This window comes from Oryzias melastigma, linkage group LG8 (genome assembly GCF_002922805.2).
Source record: "Oryzias melastigma strain HK-1 linkage group LG8, ASM292280v2, whole genome shotgun sequence".
NCBI lineage: Eukaryota > Metazoa > Chordata > Actinopteri > Beloniformes > Adrianichthyidae > Oryzias > Oryzias melastigma.
This window is the reverse complement of record NC_050519.1, coordinates 10,852,782-10,869,696: the sequence shown is the minus strand read 5'-3', so window position 1 is coordinate 10,869,696 and position 16,915 is coordinate 10,852,782. Positions and strand designations below refer to the sequence as shown.

Below are 16,915 nucleotides of genomic sequence, written 5' to 3'. Positions count from 1 at the left end.
ACTTCTGTTACAAATATGCGAGCACTACGGTATTAGAGGGGTGGCTAAGAATTGGTTGCAAAACTATTTAAAGAATAGACTTCAATATGTTGAAATTGATGCCACAGTATCAGAACAAATGATAATAACGTGGAATTCCCCAAGGCTCTGCTTTGGGACCAAAATTGTTTATACTTCATTTAAATGATATTGTCAAGGTATCAAACAAAATTAGAGCTTGTTATTTTTGCAGATGATACAAATTTATATTGTTCAGGTCAAGATATTTATCAATTAATTATAGAAATAGAAAGGTAGTTAATTAAATTAAAAATTTGGTTTGAGACTAACAAGTTATTTTTAAATGAAAGGAAAACTAAATTTATGTTTTTTGGTACAGATAAAACAAAGGAAAATCTAAAACTTAATTTTGATTAAATAGAAATGGAACGTGTTTACGAAACAAAGTTCTTTGGAGTCATTATTGACCACCGGCTCAATTGAAAACCACATGTTGAATATATAAAAAAACGAAATATCTAAACCTATAGGTATAATTCATAGAACTAAAAGAACACAAAGTATAAAATGCTTGCATGTTTTATATTCAACCTTAATTCTTCCATACTTCCAGTATTGCAGTGAAATTTGGGGAAATGCCTTTGAGAGTGCAATCATTTTTAAGAGAAAAGAGGAACATTGTAATTTAAGAGGTAATTTTATGTTTGAAACCTGCAGGGCAAGAACAAATGTAAAATTGAGTTTATGGTACAAAACTTTGGGATTCTTTAAGTATAGATCTTAAATTAGTCAATACTCTTAAAAAATTAGGTTACTCATAAAATGTAAAAAAAAAAAAAAGTATCAATACAAGTGAAATTGAATTTTGTTTGAGTAAATATGAATGTATCTGTAATATATGTATATATAGTATGTATATGTCTATGAACTTGTACATATGAATATGCATTTGGTTAACAATTTAGTTTTTTATGTTTGTGGCATAGTTGCCAACTTGATGTTAAATTGTGTTTCTGTGTAATTGTATTTTTTGGATGGGCTTTGATAAGCATGATGCTTCAGCCCATTCATTTTTGGTTGATATAGATTATCATTTAAAGGTTGTGAAATGTTAAATGTATACAACCAACCAAATAAAATCTTCATTCATTCAATTTCATTGAAAGTGGCCGTTTAAATGGGCATCTACACAGCCGGCATGTAAGCACCTTCAGTCTGGAAGAAGTATTTTGGAGTCAGACGAGGTACATCAAGAGTCTAAAAATTTGAAAGCGTGTCCGCCACTATCAGTCAATAACAAGATAAAAGAATTTCCTCCACATGAATCACAAAACTCTTCCAAGAAACTCTATTTTCACCACACACCAGACTGTCTTTATATCTGTTTTGCTTCTCACAACAAGAAGTCACTCTTTGACACATAGACCAACATGTCTGGGCAAAGGTATCACGTAGCACGCAGTGATTCACAAGCTTTTGTCGAAGAAATGTCCCACTGGTTAGTGCACATAACGTGACCAGCATTTAAAGATCATAATATTATTTCTATGCAGTTTTGGACAAACTGCAGAGGTCAGAAGGGAAAGAGAGGAGAGAGTGTTTGGTATGAGTCAATCACAGTAATGCCAAGTTCATCGGGAGGAAAATTTTACCTATTTCATCACAGCAGCAGTGTGGTAATGTGGAATTGTGCTGTGTACATGTGTCATTCGTTTTATTTGACAAATAATTTCACACCACAAGCCATGAAACATTTGAATCTTGCCCCTAAATTTTGAAATCAGTTGGTCTGTCTGAACTATGACTCTTTTTAGAAAAACTTAATCATTGTGATTCCCAAATTTCCCAATCCACATTTGTTACTAGTTCTTCTAAAGTCTTAAAAAATTATTTTGTAGGTGTAAAGTTATTTTAAATTGATATGAAATTTACTTGTCTGTCTTGTCTTGAATTTGATTTTTAATGTAACTCTTGTCAAGGCAAAGTTTAAAAAAAAGGAGTGGGTAGCTGTAACGGTTTATGTGATATCCACCTTATTCTATACTTTTTGAACAGGAAGCTCAAACACTTCATGACCTTTATATACTTTAATCTGCTGTTAAATTGTAGTTTTCATTTTATTTTCAAACAAAAATCAATTAGTTTCAAGTGAAGTGAAGCTGCCATCTGGTTCAAAACTGTTCAGCTGGACAGCTGCAATATTGCTCGACGTTTTTGTTGCACTGGTAATGTTGTAAAGGGTTGTAAGCTTACTGGAGGGTGTAAACAAAGGGATGATGGGTAGTGAGGGCAGGCTCACTCCATGCCCCCCCCCACACACAAACATTTCAAAGGTGCATTTCTAATGTTCTGCAGAACTAGAATATGACAGGTTTTTTGATTGTGAAGAAGATAACTAGGAACACTTTTACAGTAGATCAAGATATATAAAAGTGGAACTTTAACTACATCAGAAAGTTCTTGGACATTATCAAAGTTCTTCCATTGACCAGAAAGACCAGTATATTTTTTTTGTCTTGTCACAGCTGTAGGTTTGTAACCAAATTGTTTAAGAATAGCTTCATCGTTGCCAGTAAAGTGATGGGAATTACCCTTTGGATGTCTCTCAGAGTGGTCAGGCCATGTGCAATGTGTGTAGCTAACTGAGCTCAGGGATAGAAGTCAGAGGATGTGGGTCACTGCCACAGCACCCACCAGTTCCCACAATGAGGTCCTCTTTTGTAAATCGTACCGGGCACTTTCTTTGGAGTATTCCTGGCCTTGCAAGTCTGTAATTTAGAGGCTGGAGGCCATTTTTAAGCCCCTCGTGGCATTTTAGAGGGTAATATAACCTGGGGGGCTGCTTACTGCGCATTTCACTAACAATCCCACCATCTTACAGCAAATTCAAACCAAATGTTGATATAATAATTTACTCCAGGGCAGGGTAATAATGTGGGAAATAGCTCAGAATGATCATGCTGTGAGGTAATTTGAAATATACTCAGCAGCCGGGGACACGGCAGCGATTCAGTGCAAAGGAAGCCAAATGTTTGGACAAGGGGCGTCAGGCTTTGCCAAAAAGAAGGTATCTGCTGTTTCTGTTCAGCCTCTGGTGAATATTTGAATAGGATGAAAGAATTTTCCCCATTTTATCTGGAATGTGTCACTTCCTTTCATGCGTCTGGAGCTCTGGCATGAAATCAACATCTGTGTTATTGTCTCCCTTTCTTTCTGGTAACTTCCACTTTGACTGCGAGTCATACCCGCTTACATAATGTCAAACAATTTGGGAATTTTCCTTCAACTGACCGGCACCACTTCTTACTCGAAAGCTTAAACTGATAAAGACTTTCTCTTACTTACTCTCCTCTTTGCCTGTTTTAACCCAGGCGTTTGGAGCGAGGCCAGTGGAAAAGATATCAGGGGAAACTGCTAAACCATGGAAAACAGTGGAAAAATGTGTAGTAGCCAAACGACTGGCAGTATGTTGCCAAATATGATGTCAGGGAGCAAGGCAGCTATGTGGTCCTCATTCTGTTTCCCTCATTATCAGCCACTAACACTTATCACAAAGTCCCACACCCAGCCTGCGATTCATCTCCTTTAAGTCAGAATTAACACCGTAGATGATGACTTCCCAGATCATGACTTTTCATCATTCTAGATTTTTCTGTGCGTGATTGTTGGTCAAAAACTGATGGTATCATAGTGTTTTTCCAAGGAGGTAGTTTATGCTGCAGGGATCTCCACCCCATTAACTTAGACCACATGACGTCACTGCAGACCTTTTTTCTTTTTACACATTCTCCCTTAAAGTTCATTCATTGTTTCACTATTTACTGAAAGTGACAGTACGCTCACAGATAGTGTTAATTGAGTGTTACTCAGAATGAGCTATGTTGTGATTTCACATAAACACTTTAAGCTGCTACTCTTGTAATGTTTGGGAAAGGCTGATGAACCTACAACCTCATTGCTCCAGTTTTAGCTCAGTGTTTAGATGCCCAGAATGGTTGGTTCACTGTAGAAGTATCATTTCTGGGCACTGCAGACAAAGGGTGACAGGAATAAGATACACTTTTCCCCTTAAGAGACCTAAATCAGAGCTGCAACCACAAAAATAATGGTATTGCCTCACATCTTCTAGAAATGTTAAAAAGTAGGATATTTGCTTGCGTCTTTGTTGCAAAAGATGGTTAAGTTAGAGTAAGGAAGGTTGAAAGGAAGGTCATTTCATTATCTCATACATTTATTCATTTAATGTACAATTAAATGAATAAATGGGAAGATAATTGATACTTGGAGTTTGACAACCTAACTCTTAAAAATAAAAAAAGAACAGAGAAAACCAATCTGAATGTGGCCAGTTTTCTATTTCATGTGCAAATAATAAAGTAAAAAAGGGCATTTTGAAACCTTTTTTTAAATTATTTTTTAATAATCACTATTTTTATGAAAGAACAATATTTTAAAAAATGGGATGTGTGGCAAAAATTATCCAGTGTGGCCAACTGGATGATTAACTTCTTAAAGTACGTTCACATCGGCTATGTCAGCTTGTCTTCAAGCGGCTAATTTCGATAAAAAGTTTACGTAAACATAAATAAACCTGAATTTTGAGCATCTGCGTCCAGAACTCTCATGTTGACGCATCATTGGCAAGTTTTCAAGTCCGGACTCGGGCTCTACATGGATAACAGGTGTTCATTGATTGAACACTGGAACTACAACCAGTTGAACTTCTAGACAACTATTTTGCGAAAACACTGAACTGTGACCAATGAGGGGCTCAGATTTGGTAGTGACGAGTGGAAAGCATCTTTATCAAAACATGGAACTACAACCGTTCCAAACATGATCATGAAAGAGACATTACTAATGCAGTTTGTGCCTGAGCAGAATTCTATGAGTTACAGCAAGTCTTTCATATATTGAAATAGAGTTGTGAAAGTAAAAACCTGGAGCGAGATTTGTGGGATTTACTCTGCTTCTACATTACCCGCCGAACCTCTATTAATTAGACAAGTGCTAGTAAAGTGTTTCCCCAGTGTGATCACCACCGGCTTAATGAACGTTCATGAGACCATGAGAAGTGTGTTCTTGAACACATACCCACTGTGAGTCATTAACAGCAGTCATGTGATGTGCGTTTAGCATATGGCGTTCACACTAGACCGTCGCTACCTGATACTCGCGCATGTCCGCCACCTAAAGTAGGAAGAGGATTGTTGCAAAATGTTAAGGTGGTGTAAATCTTGTGAATCGTGCTCCAGGCTTTTTCTCTCATAGCCCCATTATGACATATGAAAGACTTAGTGTCATATAATTCTAGACAGACACAAACCGCCAATATAAATATCTCCTTCAGGATTAATTTTTGAACGGTTCCATAAACTGAAGGGGACATCATCCATATGTCACTATACCACATCCAAGCCCCTGATTGATCACAGTTCAAACTGGTTTCACTGTCAACACTTGTTTTGTACATAAAGCTCGAAAACGGTTGTAAAAACCTGAAAAGCGCTATAGAGGTTTGAGCGTGGAAGTCCGAAACGCACGCGTTTACATAGAATTTTGGTTGAATGAGACCACTTGAATGAGTGTGAACATAGCTTGAACTTATCCTCAAGAAATTTTTAAAAAAAGACTTCAGTTTTGATGGATCCTAAAGGAGGAAAAAACGATTTAATTTTACTGAAGTATTGTTTTAAGCAAAAAAAATTAAAAAAAATAAAAGTAAAATAAATCAGAAGAAAAATATGCTTTTAAACTTTTTCCATTGTTTTCCTAACACAAAACTTGATGCATCTCTTTTGACAGAGGCAGCCTGTGAATTGAAGAAAACGTGTTCCTAAATGAAAGGGAAAATGTTGGAGCGTGTCTCCAGAGGCGGAAACTGCCCCCCTCCCTCTGCTTGTTCCGGTAAAAACAATTACCTCCTCATAACAACACGTGTGTGTCAGACAGGCTGACGGAGTTTACTGCTGCATGTGAAAGCTTGGGAGCCCCTGACCTCCGGGCTCACGGACGACGACGTCATCAAAGGGGGGCGGAGTTTGTGGCTCTCTGCCCCTTTTAAACAGCGCGCCCGCACCGTCCCAGTAGCGGTTGAGCTTTGAGGTCTGCAGTTCTGGTCAGGAATGATCTTCTGCGTCTGGAGAGTCCTGTCTGCATTTGAAGCTGGAGATACTTCTGCTTTAGTTGCATCAGTTTAGAGACAAACAGAAGACCGCTCCACCTCAGCTCTCACTCCACCATCTGCTGAACTCCCAAGATGACCTGGACGACGAACAGCTGTTTGGTCACGCTGGCCGTGCTGCTGGTCTGGCGGGCGGAGGAGATTGCAGAAGCGTGCAGCTGCTCCCCTGCGCATCCTCAGCAGGCTTTCTGCAACTCGGATGTCGGTATGTGGAAATCCTGTCACTCTTTCTCCGTCAGAACCTCATTTTTTCTGTTTAGTTTTTATGAAAATGATGCATGCTTTGTAGTAAAGAGTATTACATTAATGCATATTTTATTAAATTAGTGGCCACCACCATTAATTTAATTGAAAAAAGCACAAAGTTTTTTGTTGTTGTTGTTGCATTGCTTTTTTATTTTTATTTTTTTTAGATGCAGCCATTTTTGTGAAATGCATTTTCCAGGAGGGCTGTTGCATGAATGTAGCAACAGATTTTTTTTTTTTTTGGTGGGTACAAACCACATCCTCAAATCTTCTCAACCCACATGAGTAAAAGTGTCTTCCTTCCAAATAAGGTCACCATTTAAAATGGGCTTAAAAATTAAGATGTTTTCTCAAAGAAATAAGATGTTGACTGTAAATGCCTTTTTGTGCTTTTTTTAACTCTAAATGTAATCTCAATTGTTTTTTTCCCTTCATTTTATTAATCCAAGGTTGGTATTGGAGTCAGTACTAAAATCACTTTGTTTCTGTTTTGTTTTTCATAAATGTGTCTTAACTTTTTACTTAGGAAGATGTATCCTTTTTTTATATTTTGTATTTTTTGTGTGTTTTAATGGCCCGTTTGTAACAGAAAAAAATAATCTAAAATGCAATTAATTTCAAGTAATGAAAAGATTGGAAGGCTAAACAGTAAACCAAACATGCATCATTGATACAGTATTCATGTTTTGACTGTAAAAACATTTAAACTTTTTTTTTTTTTTTTTTAAGAGGGTTTATTTGTTTACTTAATGAGTCACTACGTTTGTCATTTTGTGAGGCATACCTGTATCGTGTTAAAATCACCTCTGGATGTATAGTGAGTCAGTGAGTCAGGTCTGACTACAGCACCTGCCGTCTTCTGAGCTTCCTGACTGATTCATTTGTTCGGTGACCTTAAGGTCGACCTCGTCCGTGACCCTGTCACCTCTGCTCCTTCTTCAGCACCATGGATAGACGCAGGAATGGAAATGACACTTTTGTTGAATGTTTTCTTTTTCATTAGGAAAAGAAATTGTGTTTTAGAAAATGTGAATCTACCAAAAATCAGATTATTTTTACTTTACTGGCAGACAGTTGCCATGACTCATTTCTGTCCTGCTCAAACATCTTGTCACAAGGTTGTTTTGCAATGGAAGAATTGAGAAAAGTAAGGTTGATGCTCTTCAACTTAAGCAATGATTTTTGTGCAGAAGTAAACTGATATGGGTAAAGCAGCTGGTTAGCACTAACAATACTTGCAGTTTCACACTTTTTTATTTTTAAAAAGAAAAACTTTGTTCCAAACTGAGAAGATGCTCTGAGCGTGTTTTCAATCAGCATTCAACATTAAAACCAGACCTGAAAAATATAGATAAAAATACTTTTTTTTTTTTCTTTTTCTCTGAAGTTAAATGACATGCGTTTGCTTTTTAAGCCCTAACATGACCACAGAATTTGATGCAAAATATTGTTTTATAGCTCGAGTGACTGGAAAATCAAATGGCTCTTTTACTTTGCAGTTTAGTGAAACTTGGTGTGTAGAAGGGGCTTTGTCAGCCTGTTCCTGTCAACCGACTGGGCGTAAACCAAAAGCATGAATGTTTCTAAGTTTGTGCTTTTAATTGATGTTTTTCTCAAACAAGAAATGCATTTTTTAATCAAAAACTTCCCTCCTTTTGTGTCTTGACCCCTCTTTAGTTTGGTACTTTTGTTCCGTTACTTTCACATGCCCTACTTTACTCTGCAAGCGATCTGTTCTGCACTCTCAAGCAAATGGAGATTATCTCTAATCTCTCTGCCAAACAACGTTAAGAGTTTCACGGCACCTCGCTGCGTATCCGAATAAGTGAAGGATTCCAAAGCCAAACATTCGTGGCCGGTGTAGATTATCCTTCTGGCACGTCCATCACAGTAATGCAAGTCTTCTGACTCATCCTTCACTGAATATTATTTGCAGATACAGTTATGTTCTGCCAGCAAACCTCACTTTAAGTTCTCAAAGCAGGACACAGGATTTCTAGCTTTGTATAAAAATTGCTTTAAAGTTTAAGCATTTTTGTTAAGAAATTTGACATTTTATAGCTAAAGATAATCTGCAGATGCAGCGACTGAAGCTTGAGAGAGATGCATAAACATCTGGATGACGTTAACTCTATGCTAAACTTTTTTCCGATAGTATCATGTTGTTTGTGTTGATAATTCTTAGCATTTGCTTCGTCCCGTACACTGTACTTATAAGGACTCTTGAGGGATATTTGTGAAACAAATTTTTCCTCTCACTGCTCAGGCTTTATTTTCATCTGGAATGACTTTTTCCTACTTGCAGTTTTGTTTCCCCTCCTGGATCTTAAAGCTGACTCTTCAGAATTCAACTGGAAAAAAAAAAAGAAGAAAAGGAGGGGGAGAAAAAAAAGGAAGTGGCTCATAGAAGTTTTCATGTCAGCATGTCTATCCAGACAAAGTTAGGGCTGCAGAAAGACGCCTCCAGGCAGAGGAGAGAGTTCTAGTTCAGCTTTTCAAAGATTGCTGACTGGCTTCTTCCTGTGTCGGCTGAGGAATAGGCAGCACGCATTCCTTCACTCTGATTATCTGAAAGTCTCACACGTTCAGTGTGTTGTGGCTTACTAAACCATGTTCAATGTGGGCAAATAACAGAACTCTGTGACATAAAGATGATTTTTCTGTTTTTTTTTTTTTGTAAGTTATCAGAGCAAAATTGGTCGGACGGCAGGAGGTCGACGCTGGCAATGACGTCTACGGAAACACCATCAAACGGATCAAGTATGACATTAAACAGATTAAGGTGTGAAATCAAAATGATTTAAATTATTAATTTGTTTGATTGAATCCAATGTTAACGCGCTTTCATGTTTGAATAACCAGATGTTTAAAGGCCCCAGTCATGACATCGACGCCATCTACACCGCTCCCTCCTCTGCATTGTGCGGGGTGTCCATGGACACCAACGGGAAGAAGGAGTATCTGATCACAGGTATGCATTTCTCATAATCGGAGTCCCTTTTTGAGGTTTTTATGTCATTTCGTTTCTGATTTGGTACTTTTCCCTTATGATAGGGAAACTGGAGACTGATGGGACGATGCACGTCACCCTGTGTGACTTCATTGATGAGTGGGAGGCTTTGACTGCCACCCAAAAGAAGAACTTGATCCAGCGCTACGAGTCGAGCTGTGACTGCAAGGTAAGAAGAATTCACGTTTTGACCTAGAATTTGGAGACAATTTGCTCTAATATATACATTATTTTTTTTCTCTATAGATCACCCACTGCACTTCCATTCCCTGCGTGCTCAGCAGCCCCACAGAATGCCTGTGGACCGACTGGGTGATCGAGAAGACGGTCAAGGGAGAACAAACCAAACACTATGCTTGCATCAAAAGGAACGATGACTCCTGTGCCTGGTACAGGGGCAGCACACCGCCCAGAAAAGAATTCCTGGACATTGAAGATCCTTAACTCTTTCTATGTTTGAAATCTGAGGATGTATGCAGTTCAGTTACAACTTTTCAAACAAATATAAAAAAGATGGATGCTGTTTTTTTTTTTTGTTTTGTTTTTGGGAGAAATTCTCCAATGCAGAGAAAATTTGATGACTGTGTTTCTTATGTTTCTAATAATCTATGTATTCATCATTTGCCACCCATGTACCATAGGAAACACCTGCCCAGCTGAAATAAATTATTATTATTTCCCCTTAATTCAAGTGCATTTCATCAACTTCAGTTAAAAAATGTGTTTTCTGAAAAGCAATTTTAAGATACAAGCTACGATTGCTCAGATTTTGTAAATTCTTCCATTAAAAATGTTTCCAGTTTGGTCATCTTTGATAAATAAAAATGCACTTTGATAGCAAATGTCATTTTTAATAATAAAAATGCTAAAAACGAAACCCCTCAACTCTTTTTCTGTTTCAAGATATTTCTAATTATTTTAAAGTGCCATTATTTAATTTTTTATTAGTCTAACAGTGTTGGAAAAATATATATACATTTGATAACTGGAAGTCTTGTCTGTTAATATAGTGACAAAAGTTGTAAGCAATAATTGTTCTTGCAGAGACACTGAAATTATTGTCATGCAAATATTCTGTGAGGAAAAAAAATATATTTTAGGATGGTGTGTTGTTCTCATGTAGAACTTATAATACTTTTTTTTGCATGCATCTGGAAGATTTTTGTACATTTTACAAATAAATGCGAAACTCTGTTTTGATGTTTTGTCTACTTTCTGTCACCCTCAATACACTTGGAAGGAAAACTAATAGTCAGTTGAAGAAAAACTTTATTTAGAGCAGTGATGCTTAGGTGGAGGTTTGTGTTTCATGTTAAAATTACTATTAATAATGAAAGGTTTTACATGACTTAAAAAAAGCTAATTTTTATCCAGAATGTATTACTTTACTACAGGTTTTATTGTTGTTATGATGTTGCATTTTGCATTGCTGTAAAGTTCTATAAATTGCCTCTTTTATTTTTTAGGTGTCATGCAAATAAAACTGCTTCTCCCTTAATCAAAACACCAAATTTCACAAGGGGTTCATAATGGAAAATTAATAAGAACCAGGAAAAACACAACATGAAAACTATATGTCAACTGCTGCCATCTAGTGGAGACAAAGCCGAATAACACTCACATGTCCACGAGGCAGTCCATGTGCACAGAACACAGTTTATAAAACAAGACTCTGGGGGGGTTGACCATACAGATTAACTTGTATCCAGTTATACAGTGCTAGGGAATGTGGAATCTAATTATGAAATGTCAAATGGAATTTCAAAATGTGCTCCTATTTAGAGATTTGTCGGTTAAAAAAAATAGGAAAACAAGACTGAAATAGTACGAGGATTTTAAAGAGTGTGTCCTTTAGCTGAAGAAGGTACTCTTAAAATCTTTGACAACAGGAATACATGCTTCTAATACTTGTGGCGAATTTATCAAATGATAAACAGCGAAGACTGGAAATCACGTGTGGTTCTCTGCCAACACTTCAACGTCATCATCTGCGTCTATTGGCCTGGCGCTTCCCTTTCAACGTGACCGGAGCCGTGATTGGTCCACACTTCCTGTCTGTCAAAGTTGACCCCGCCCTCTCATAATGCAGCATGGGCGAAAATACCAGATCCGCTAGACCCAGCTGAAAAATCGGACCTCTTTATTGGTATTTTTAATTTTTAGGTGGTTGAATCACAGGTGAGTAAACAAACGCATCCGTTCACGCAAGGCGTGCGGGCTCTGCGTGTTTAGAGCAGTGTCGTCGTGGTTGAATGAGGGGAATGTTAGTCGAGGAATGTGTTAGCTACCTGGGCTATGATGCTAACCCACATTGCAAGCTCTGGCTGGAAGAGTCGCCACGCTAAGCTAGCTCACTCACTGATTCGCAGGCTAGTTTGTCACTTCTGTTGCATTAGGTTCATAGACACTAGTTTATATCGAGACACCCCAACGGATTACAACAAAATAATGTACATTTCCGGTGTATTTGCTCGTTTACTTCATTCCCGCTTAACTTTTGAGCCCCAGATGTTGACAACTGCTAGCATTTGCGTTAGCATTTAGCATGTAAATGGCTGTACTGTACTGAGCTCACCTCATCAACCTAGAGCGTGTAAAGCGATTTGTGAAATAAAAATAACAAAATATAGAATACTGCACTAACCACATGAGTTAACATTTATATAATAGTAGCAGGATTATTAAAATGATGCTAATGAAGACCGGACTTCATTAACATAATAATCTAATGTATGATTATTATTGACAGCTACGTATTTAAAAGTTTTACCTTTTTTTAAAAAAATATATATAAATAAATTATAATAATTCTTGAGTAATATTAAAAAATCCAATGCCATAATATCTCTCCCAAAATGTCCATAAGCATCTTTATAACATTGCCATCTGTTTGTAACATTTAGTGTAGTTATTACATTTTTACACATTTTAATTCACAATATATTATTATTTTAGCTTATTAGTTTTGTTTTGATGTTTGCATCACATTTTTCTGAATCATCTTCTCACTTTATCTTAGATATTTTGTTATATTTGATAGAAAATTGCTATTGTGTCTTGTATATAAATTTTAAGTTTTTGTAATTTGTGCATTTCATCAATAGGCACTTTAATTGATTGTCTTAGAACTATTTCCATTAAATTTTTTTTTATTATTATTGGTGTTTTCATCTTTTTAGGTGTACTGTTTTAACATCTGTCCAAGGACAACACTTGATAAATAGCTGCTGGGCTAATTCTAGTTTATTACAGTCAGTGATGCTTTTAATGTGCTCTGTCCCTGAGAAATAGATGAAATTGAAAAGTTTTGGGATGTTATTTTGCTGTTCTAAAAATGGGAAAGTTTGTGGTAAAATCATTGACATTAAAATACAAACGAAAAAACTGACAGAAAAATGAATACAAAAAATTGTGACATAAAGTTTTTAATCATATAAAAATAGAAATTACTTCTTGATTTATCTTTTGTTAAAGAAAACAAAATAAACCAGCAGAATTGATTGACCTTTTTGTGCAAATTTAGTGCAACTTTTCTCCAGAAGCTTATTGATTATCATAAAGTGTCCATAAATTGGAGAATTTTTTTTTTTCTTTTTGGCTCAAAGTGCATAAAATGTTTTTTTTTTCCCTTATGGTCAAACGTTAAAGGAATATTTAGTTTAAATGACTTTATTTTGTCAAAAAAAAATCACCTTTTTGCCTGTAGAATGCATTCAATGTTAAGATTTTTTGGTTCTGAACTTGTAATAGTTCTCCCTCCAAACATAGGCCTGAATAAAGTAAATAGTGTTAAAAATATATACATCTTTTCTCTTTTTTTTTTGCAATGGTTTAGTTATTTTGACATTTTTGGTTCAAGGGACAGTTCACTGGTGCTTGTCATTTTTTGTGGATCCGTTAGCTGGCAGGTAAGACACCGCCTTGTGAAGATTTTTTGAGCACAGAAAAAGATTTTCTACACATTGTTCCTCAAGTCTGCAATCAGAGCTTTATGGGTAATTGGTTTTAAGGAAAATGGAAAATTGAGTTAGATGTAATTAAGACATTAAGTGTAGATAAAAGCGTTTAACCTTAACACAAACAGCGATCCATAGATCTAACACTTAGTGCTGAATTTTGAGTATTTTTGCCAAATTTCGGGGTAAAAATGTGCAGATTGTCTTGATTTCAGTGTGTGTTCCTGAGGTTCAGTTAAGCAGCATGTAAAGCTGCGTGTTTGCTCCTCGTGCAGCAGTTGCATCCCTCCAGATGGCTGTGTGTCTCTGTGGGCTTTGTTCTTAGTTGTATCAGTATCAGCAGCATGAGAAGGTCAGCGTGCCCTTGTGCATACAATACATGCTTCATCCCTCTTTGTGACGTCACTGCCTTCTCTGACGAACACATTTCTTGGGGAGCTGCTAAAAATCAGCCCGATGCAGCGTTTCCACTTCCCACAAGGTTTTGCGTCATTGATAAATCTTATTTTCCTGAAAGGGAACATTGAGTGAAAAGTAATCACTGCGTTCAGTTTGTGGGGAAAACAGAAAAAAACTGGCTACAAATGCCAGAAAATTGGTGATTTATTAGCATCTAAATGAAAATATGAGTGTAATAAAAACCAGTGGCATGGTTGAGGCGGTTTGCTGAGATCTTCTCCACTCCAGTGCTCATCCTTTTGACTTGTGATATGTGGCGACGGCTGTTGGAGCCCAGCTGGCCTCGCAGAAACGCTCCTTATTGTTTGTGCTGCAGCATCAGAGGATGTTTGATGAGGCAAACGCTGAAGAGAAGTCAAGCTTTGAATGTCAATAAAATGAAGCTAAACTTAAACGTGAGACAGACAAATATGTGGAAATGTCAAATTTGTTTGGGAGGATGATCGTATCAGTTCGGGGTTTATGACCTTTAGATTATTTTAGTTAAATTTATAATCTTGTGTTGCTTTAATGATAAAAACATAGAGCTGGAAGGAAAAATCTGTATAGTGAATCGTAATTATTGTAAATTAGAAGTTATTCAAAGCTTTTATGTTTGTCCTCTAATAGGATTCTGAACAGCTCCCCCTAGTGGTGTATGGTGGTATCATTTTTGTCAATACGTTTGTAGAGGAGGGGTCCCCGACCTTTTTCAGACCACAGAATGGGTTAATGTCAAACAAAATGTTCACGGACTGGACTGTACTTCCTTCAGACTTCCTTCAAGAATCAAACTATAAATAAAAACAGAAAAAATGTATGTCGTGATTTTTTTTTTTTTTTATTTAATTTAATTTCATTTTCTCAGCGGCCCGGTACCAACTGTTCCATGAGCCGCTACCAGTCCACAGCCCGGGATCAGGGGAACTTTGATGTAAAATTGAGCTATTTCTGAGTAGTGCTGAACGATATAGAAAAAAAATGCATATCACAATATAAATTATTTTACATCACAATAACGATATATATCAATACATCACAATTAAGTATATTTTCGATTATTCTCTCAATTGTTTAACTGAATTTTACCAAATTTCTTGGTAGGAAAACACATTTTTGCACAAAAACGATAGAAGAGAAATGGCCCAATGGAAATGTATCGTCATATCGCCCAGCACTAGTTCTGAGAGAAACATCAGGATCAGTTCAACACTAAAGATACAAAAAAAGCTGAATCAAGTAATATATTTTTTATAAAACAAAGAACAAAACAGTCTAGTTAACTCAAAATTGCAGGTTTATATAATCAAGTTCCAGTAAAAAAAGTTAATGTTTAAATGCCAAAAATATATCTAAATATCTACCTCTATTGTAGATTGCACTGATTGATCCAAGGTGTCAGTGCTGCTGTTTTTCCCTTGTAGTTCAGTTGTAGTGTTGAGTCTTACCTGTCTCACTTTCTCTTCAGTGATGTTCCAGCGATGCCGATAGTGGATAAACTCAAAGAGGCTTTGAAACCCGGCCGAAAGGACTCCGGTGAGGATGGAGACCTCAACAAACTGCTGGCATCTTCAGCCAAAAAGGTCCTCCTGCAGAAAATCGAGTTTGAGCCCGCCAGCAAGGGCTTCTCCTATCAGCTGGACAGCCTCAAGAACAAGTATGTGATCCTGAATCCCAGAACTGAGGGCGCCACGGGGCAGAAGGTTTCCGAGCCCGCTCAGATAAAGAGGCAAGGTAAGTCCGGGAAAGTTGAACAGTTTTGTACACTTTTTTTCCCCCCTAGTAGAAGCAGTGAGTGCTGACCTTTTGTTGCCCCGCCTCTTTAGTCTCGGAGAATGTGGTCGGGAACCAGAGCGACGGCATCCCCGCGCCGCAGAAGATGCTGTTTCCAGCGAACAAGCTGACTCTGAAGTGGGAGCGCGTGTACAGGGTGGGAGCTGGCCTTCACAACCTCGGAAACACCTGCTTCCTCAACTCCACTGTGCAGTGTCTCACCTACACGCCGCCACTCGCCAACTACTTACTCTCCAAGGAGCACAGTCGCACCTGTGAGTACTGGCTCTCCATGTCATTTACTCGCATTAGTGTGACAGAAAGGCCTAAAACGTGTTTGTGGGGTCGCTGGAGGTCACAGGATGGTCTGCCAGGTGAGGTTAGATAAACGTACCTGAAAATAGGTGTGATCTGTAGATTTTGGTGTCTTGTTTCATTTTGTGCCACATTTTTGACTAACTTTTTGAGTGGAAGTTTTTACAAAGCATATTTATTTAAACTTGAGCCTCATTTCGCCAAGAAAGTTGGCAGATAAAAATGAACCAGGAGTTATATAATACTTTACTACCTTTCTCGAAGGCCTAAAGCGCTTTATGGTCACATATTCACTCCCTGATGACCACCAGGAGCAATGTAGAGTGTCCTGTTCAGAGGTCGACCGCTCTACCCCTGCATCATCGTTTTATTATGCCAGTCTGTTGATGTAAGTCAGGGAAGCTAGTTATTTAACTGTGTTCATTTACTGCTATTAAGTTTTAGCTGCTGTGTTTACATTCTGTGGACTACCATAAATCTGAAGCTGTTTACCCAATGAATGTACCGTATTTACCAGAGTATAAGCCAGTTTTTTTCCAGGGATGTGTTATACTCAGGAGTGACATATATGCTTATAAATTCATTATTTTCCCACTAACAACCAGTTGTTCTTTAGCGGTTGGTTCGAGAGGTTTCTGGTCACATGCAAGATGCCGCCAGAATCTCTAGCCTGAAGCAGAATTTAAGCAACTTTACCCTTTTGCATACATTTCTAAACTTTATGAAACCCTTTCAAATAAGACATTTTAAAAACTACCAGCCTTTAAGCTTTTAAATGGGAATTAACGGTTACTGTCATAGCAGTTTAGTGTAAGGAACTTCAAATGGGACGGAGAACGTTAATCGTTTTATTTTTTTCAAGTCAATATTAACAAGAGAAAAAGCCGGCGAAATGCCGTTTTTCTCTGTGAATCAGCTGATCATGTAAGCAGTTACGGTATCTCAAACGGAAAAAAGGTCTAAAGCTAAAAACGGTGAGTTCTGGTCGATTTC

General features: G+C 37.3%; 2 protein-coding genes across 3 annotated transcripts in view; both read left to right on the top strand.

The window, feature by feature from the left end:
* The first annotated feature begins 5,992 nt into the window (after positions 1-5,992).
* Positions 5,993-10,634, top strand: timp2b (TIMP metallopeptidase inhibitor 2b). The gene is made up of 5 exons (XM_024271583.2): positions 5,993-6,389; positions 9,112-9,212; positions 9,293-9,401; positions 9,485-9,609; positions 9,687-10,634. The coding sequence occupies exons 1-5, from the start codon at positions 6,260-6,262 to the stop codon at positions 9,882-9,884; spliced, it is 663 nt and encodes a 220-aa protein (XP_024127351.1). The 5' UTR covers positions 5,993-6,259; the 3' UTR covers positions 9,885-10,634.
* An 826-nt stretch (positions 10,635-11,460) lies between these two features.
* usp36 (ubiquitin specific peptidase 36) overlaps positions 11,461-16,915 on the top strand; it is a 13,402-nt gene continuing 7,947 nt past the window's right edge. For both annotated transcript variants that reach the window (XM_024272450.2, XM_024272451.2), the window contains exons 1-3: positions 11,461-11,618; positions 15,303-15,568; positions 15,661-15,882. In XM_024272450.2, coding sequence (XP_024128218.1) covers positions 15,316-15,568; positions 15,661-15,882 — 475 coding nt within the window. In that variant the 5' untranslated portion in view covers positions 11,461-11,618; positions 15,303-15,315. The remainder of the gene's footprint in view (positions 11,619-15,302; positions 15,569-15,660; positions 15,883-16,915) is intronic.

What these genes read in the sequence shown, in the direction of transcription:
- timp2b (XM_024271583.2), top strand. Translation starts at nt 6,260, where the DNA reads ATGACCTGGACGACGAACAGCTGTTTGGTCACGCTGGCCGTGCTGCTG. An exon ending in TTTCTGCAACTCGGATGTCG is followed by an intron (nt 6,390 to 9,111) that starts GTATGTGGAAAT and finishes TTTTTTTGTAAG; the next exon opens with TTATCAGAGCAAAATTGGTC. An exon ending in AGTCGAGCTGTGACTGCAAG is followed by an intron (nt 9,610 to 9,686) that starts GTAAGAAGAATT and finishes TTTTCTCTATAG; the next exon opens with ATCACCCACTGCACTTCCAT.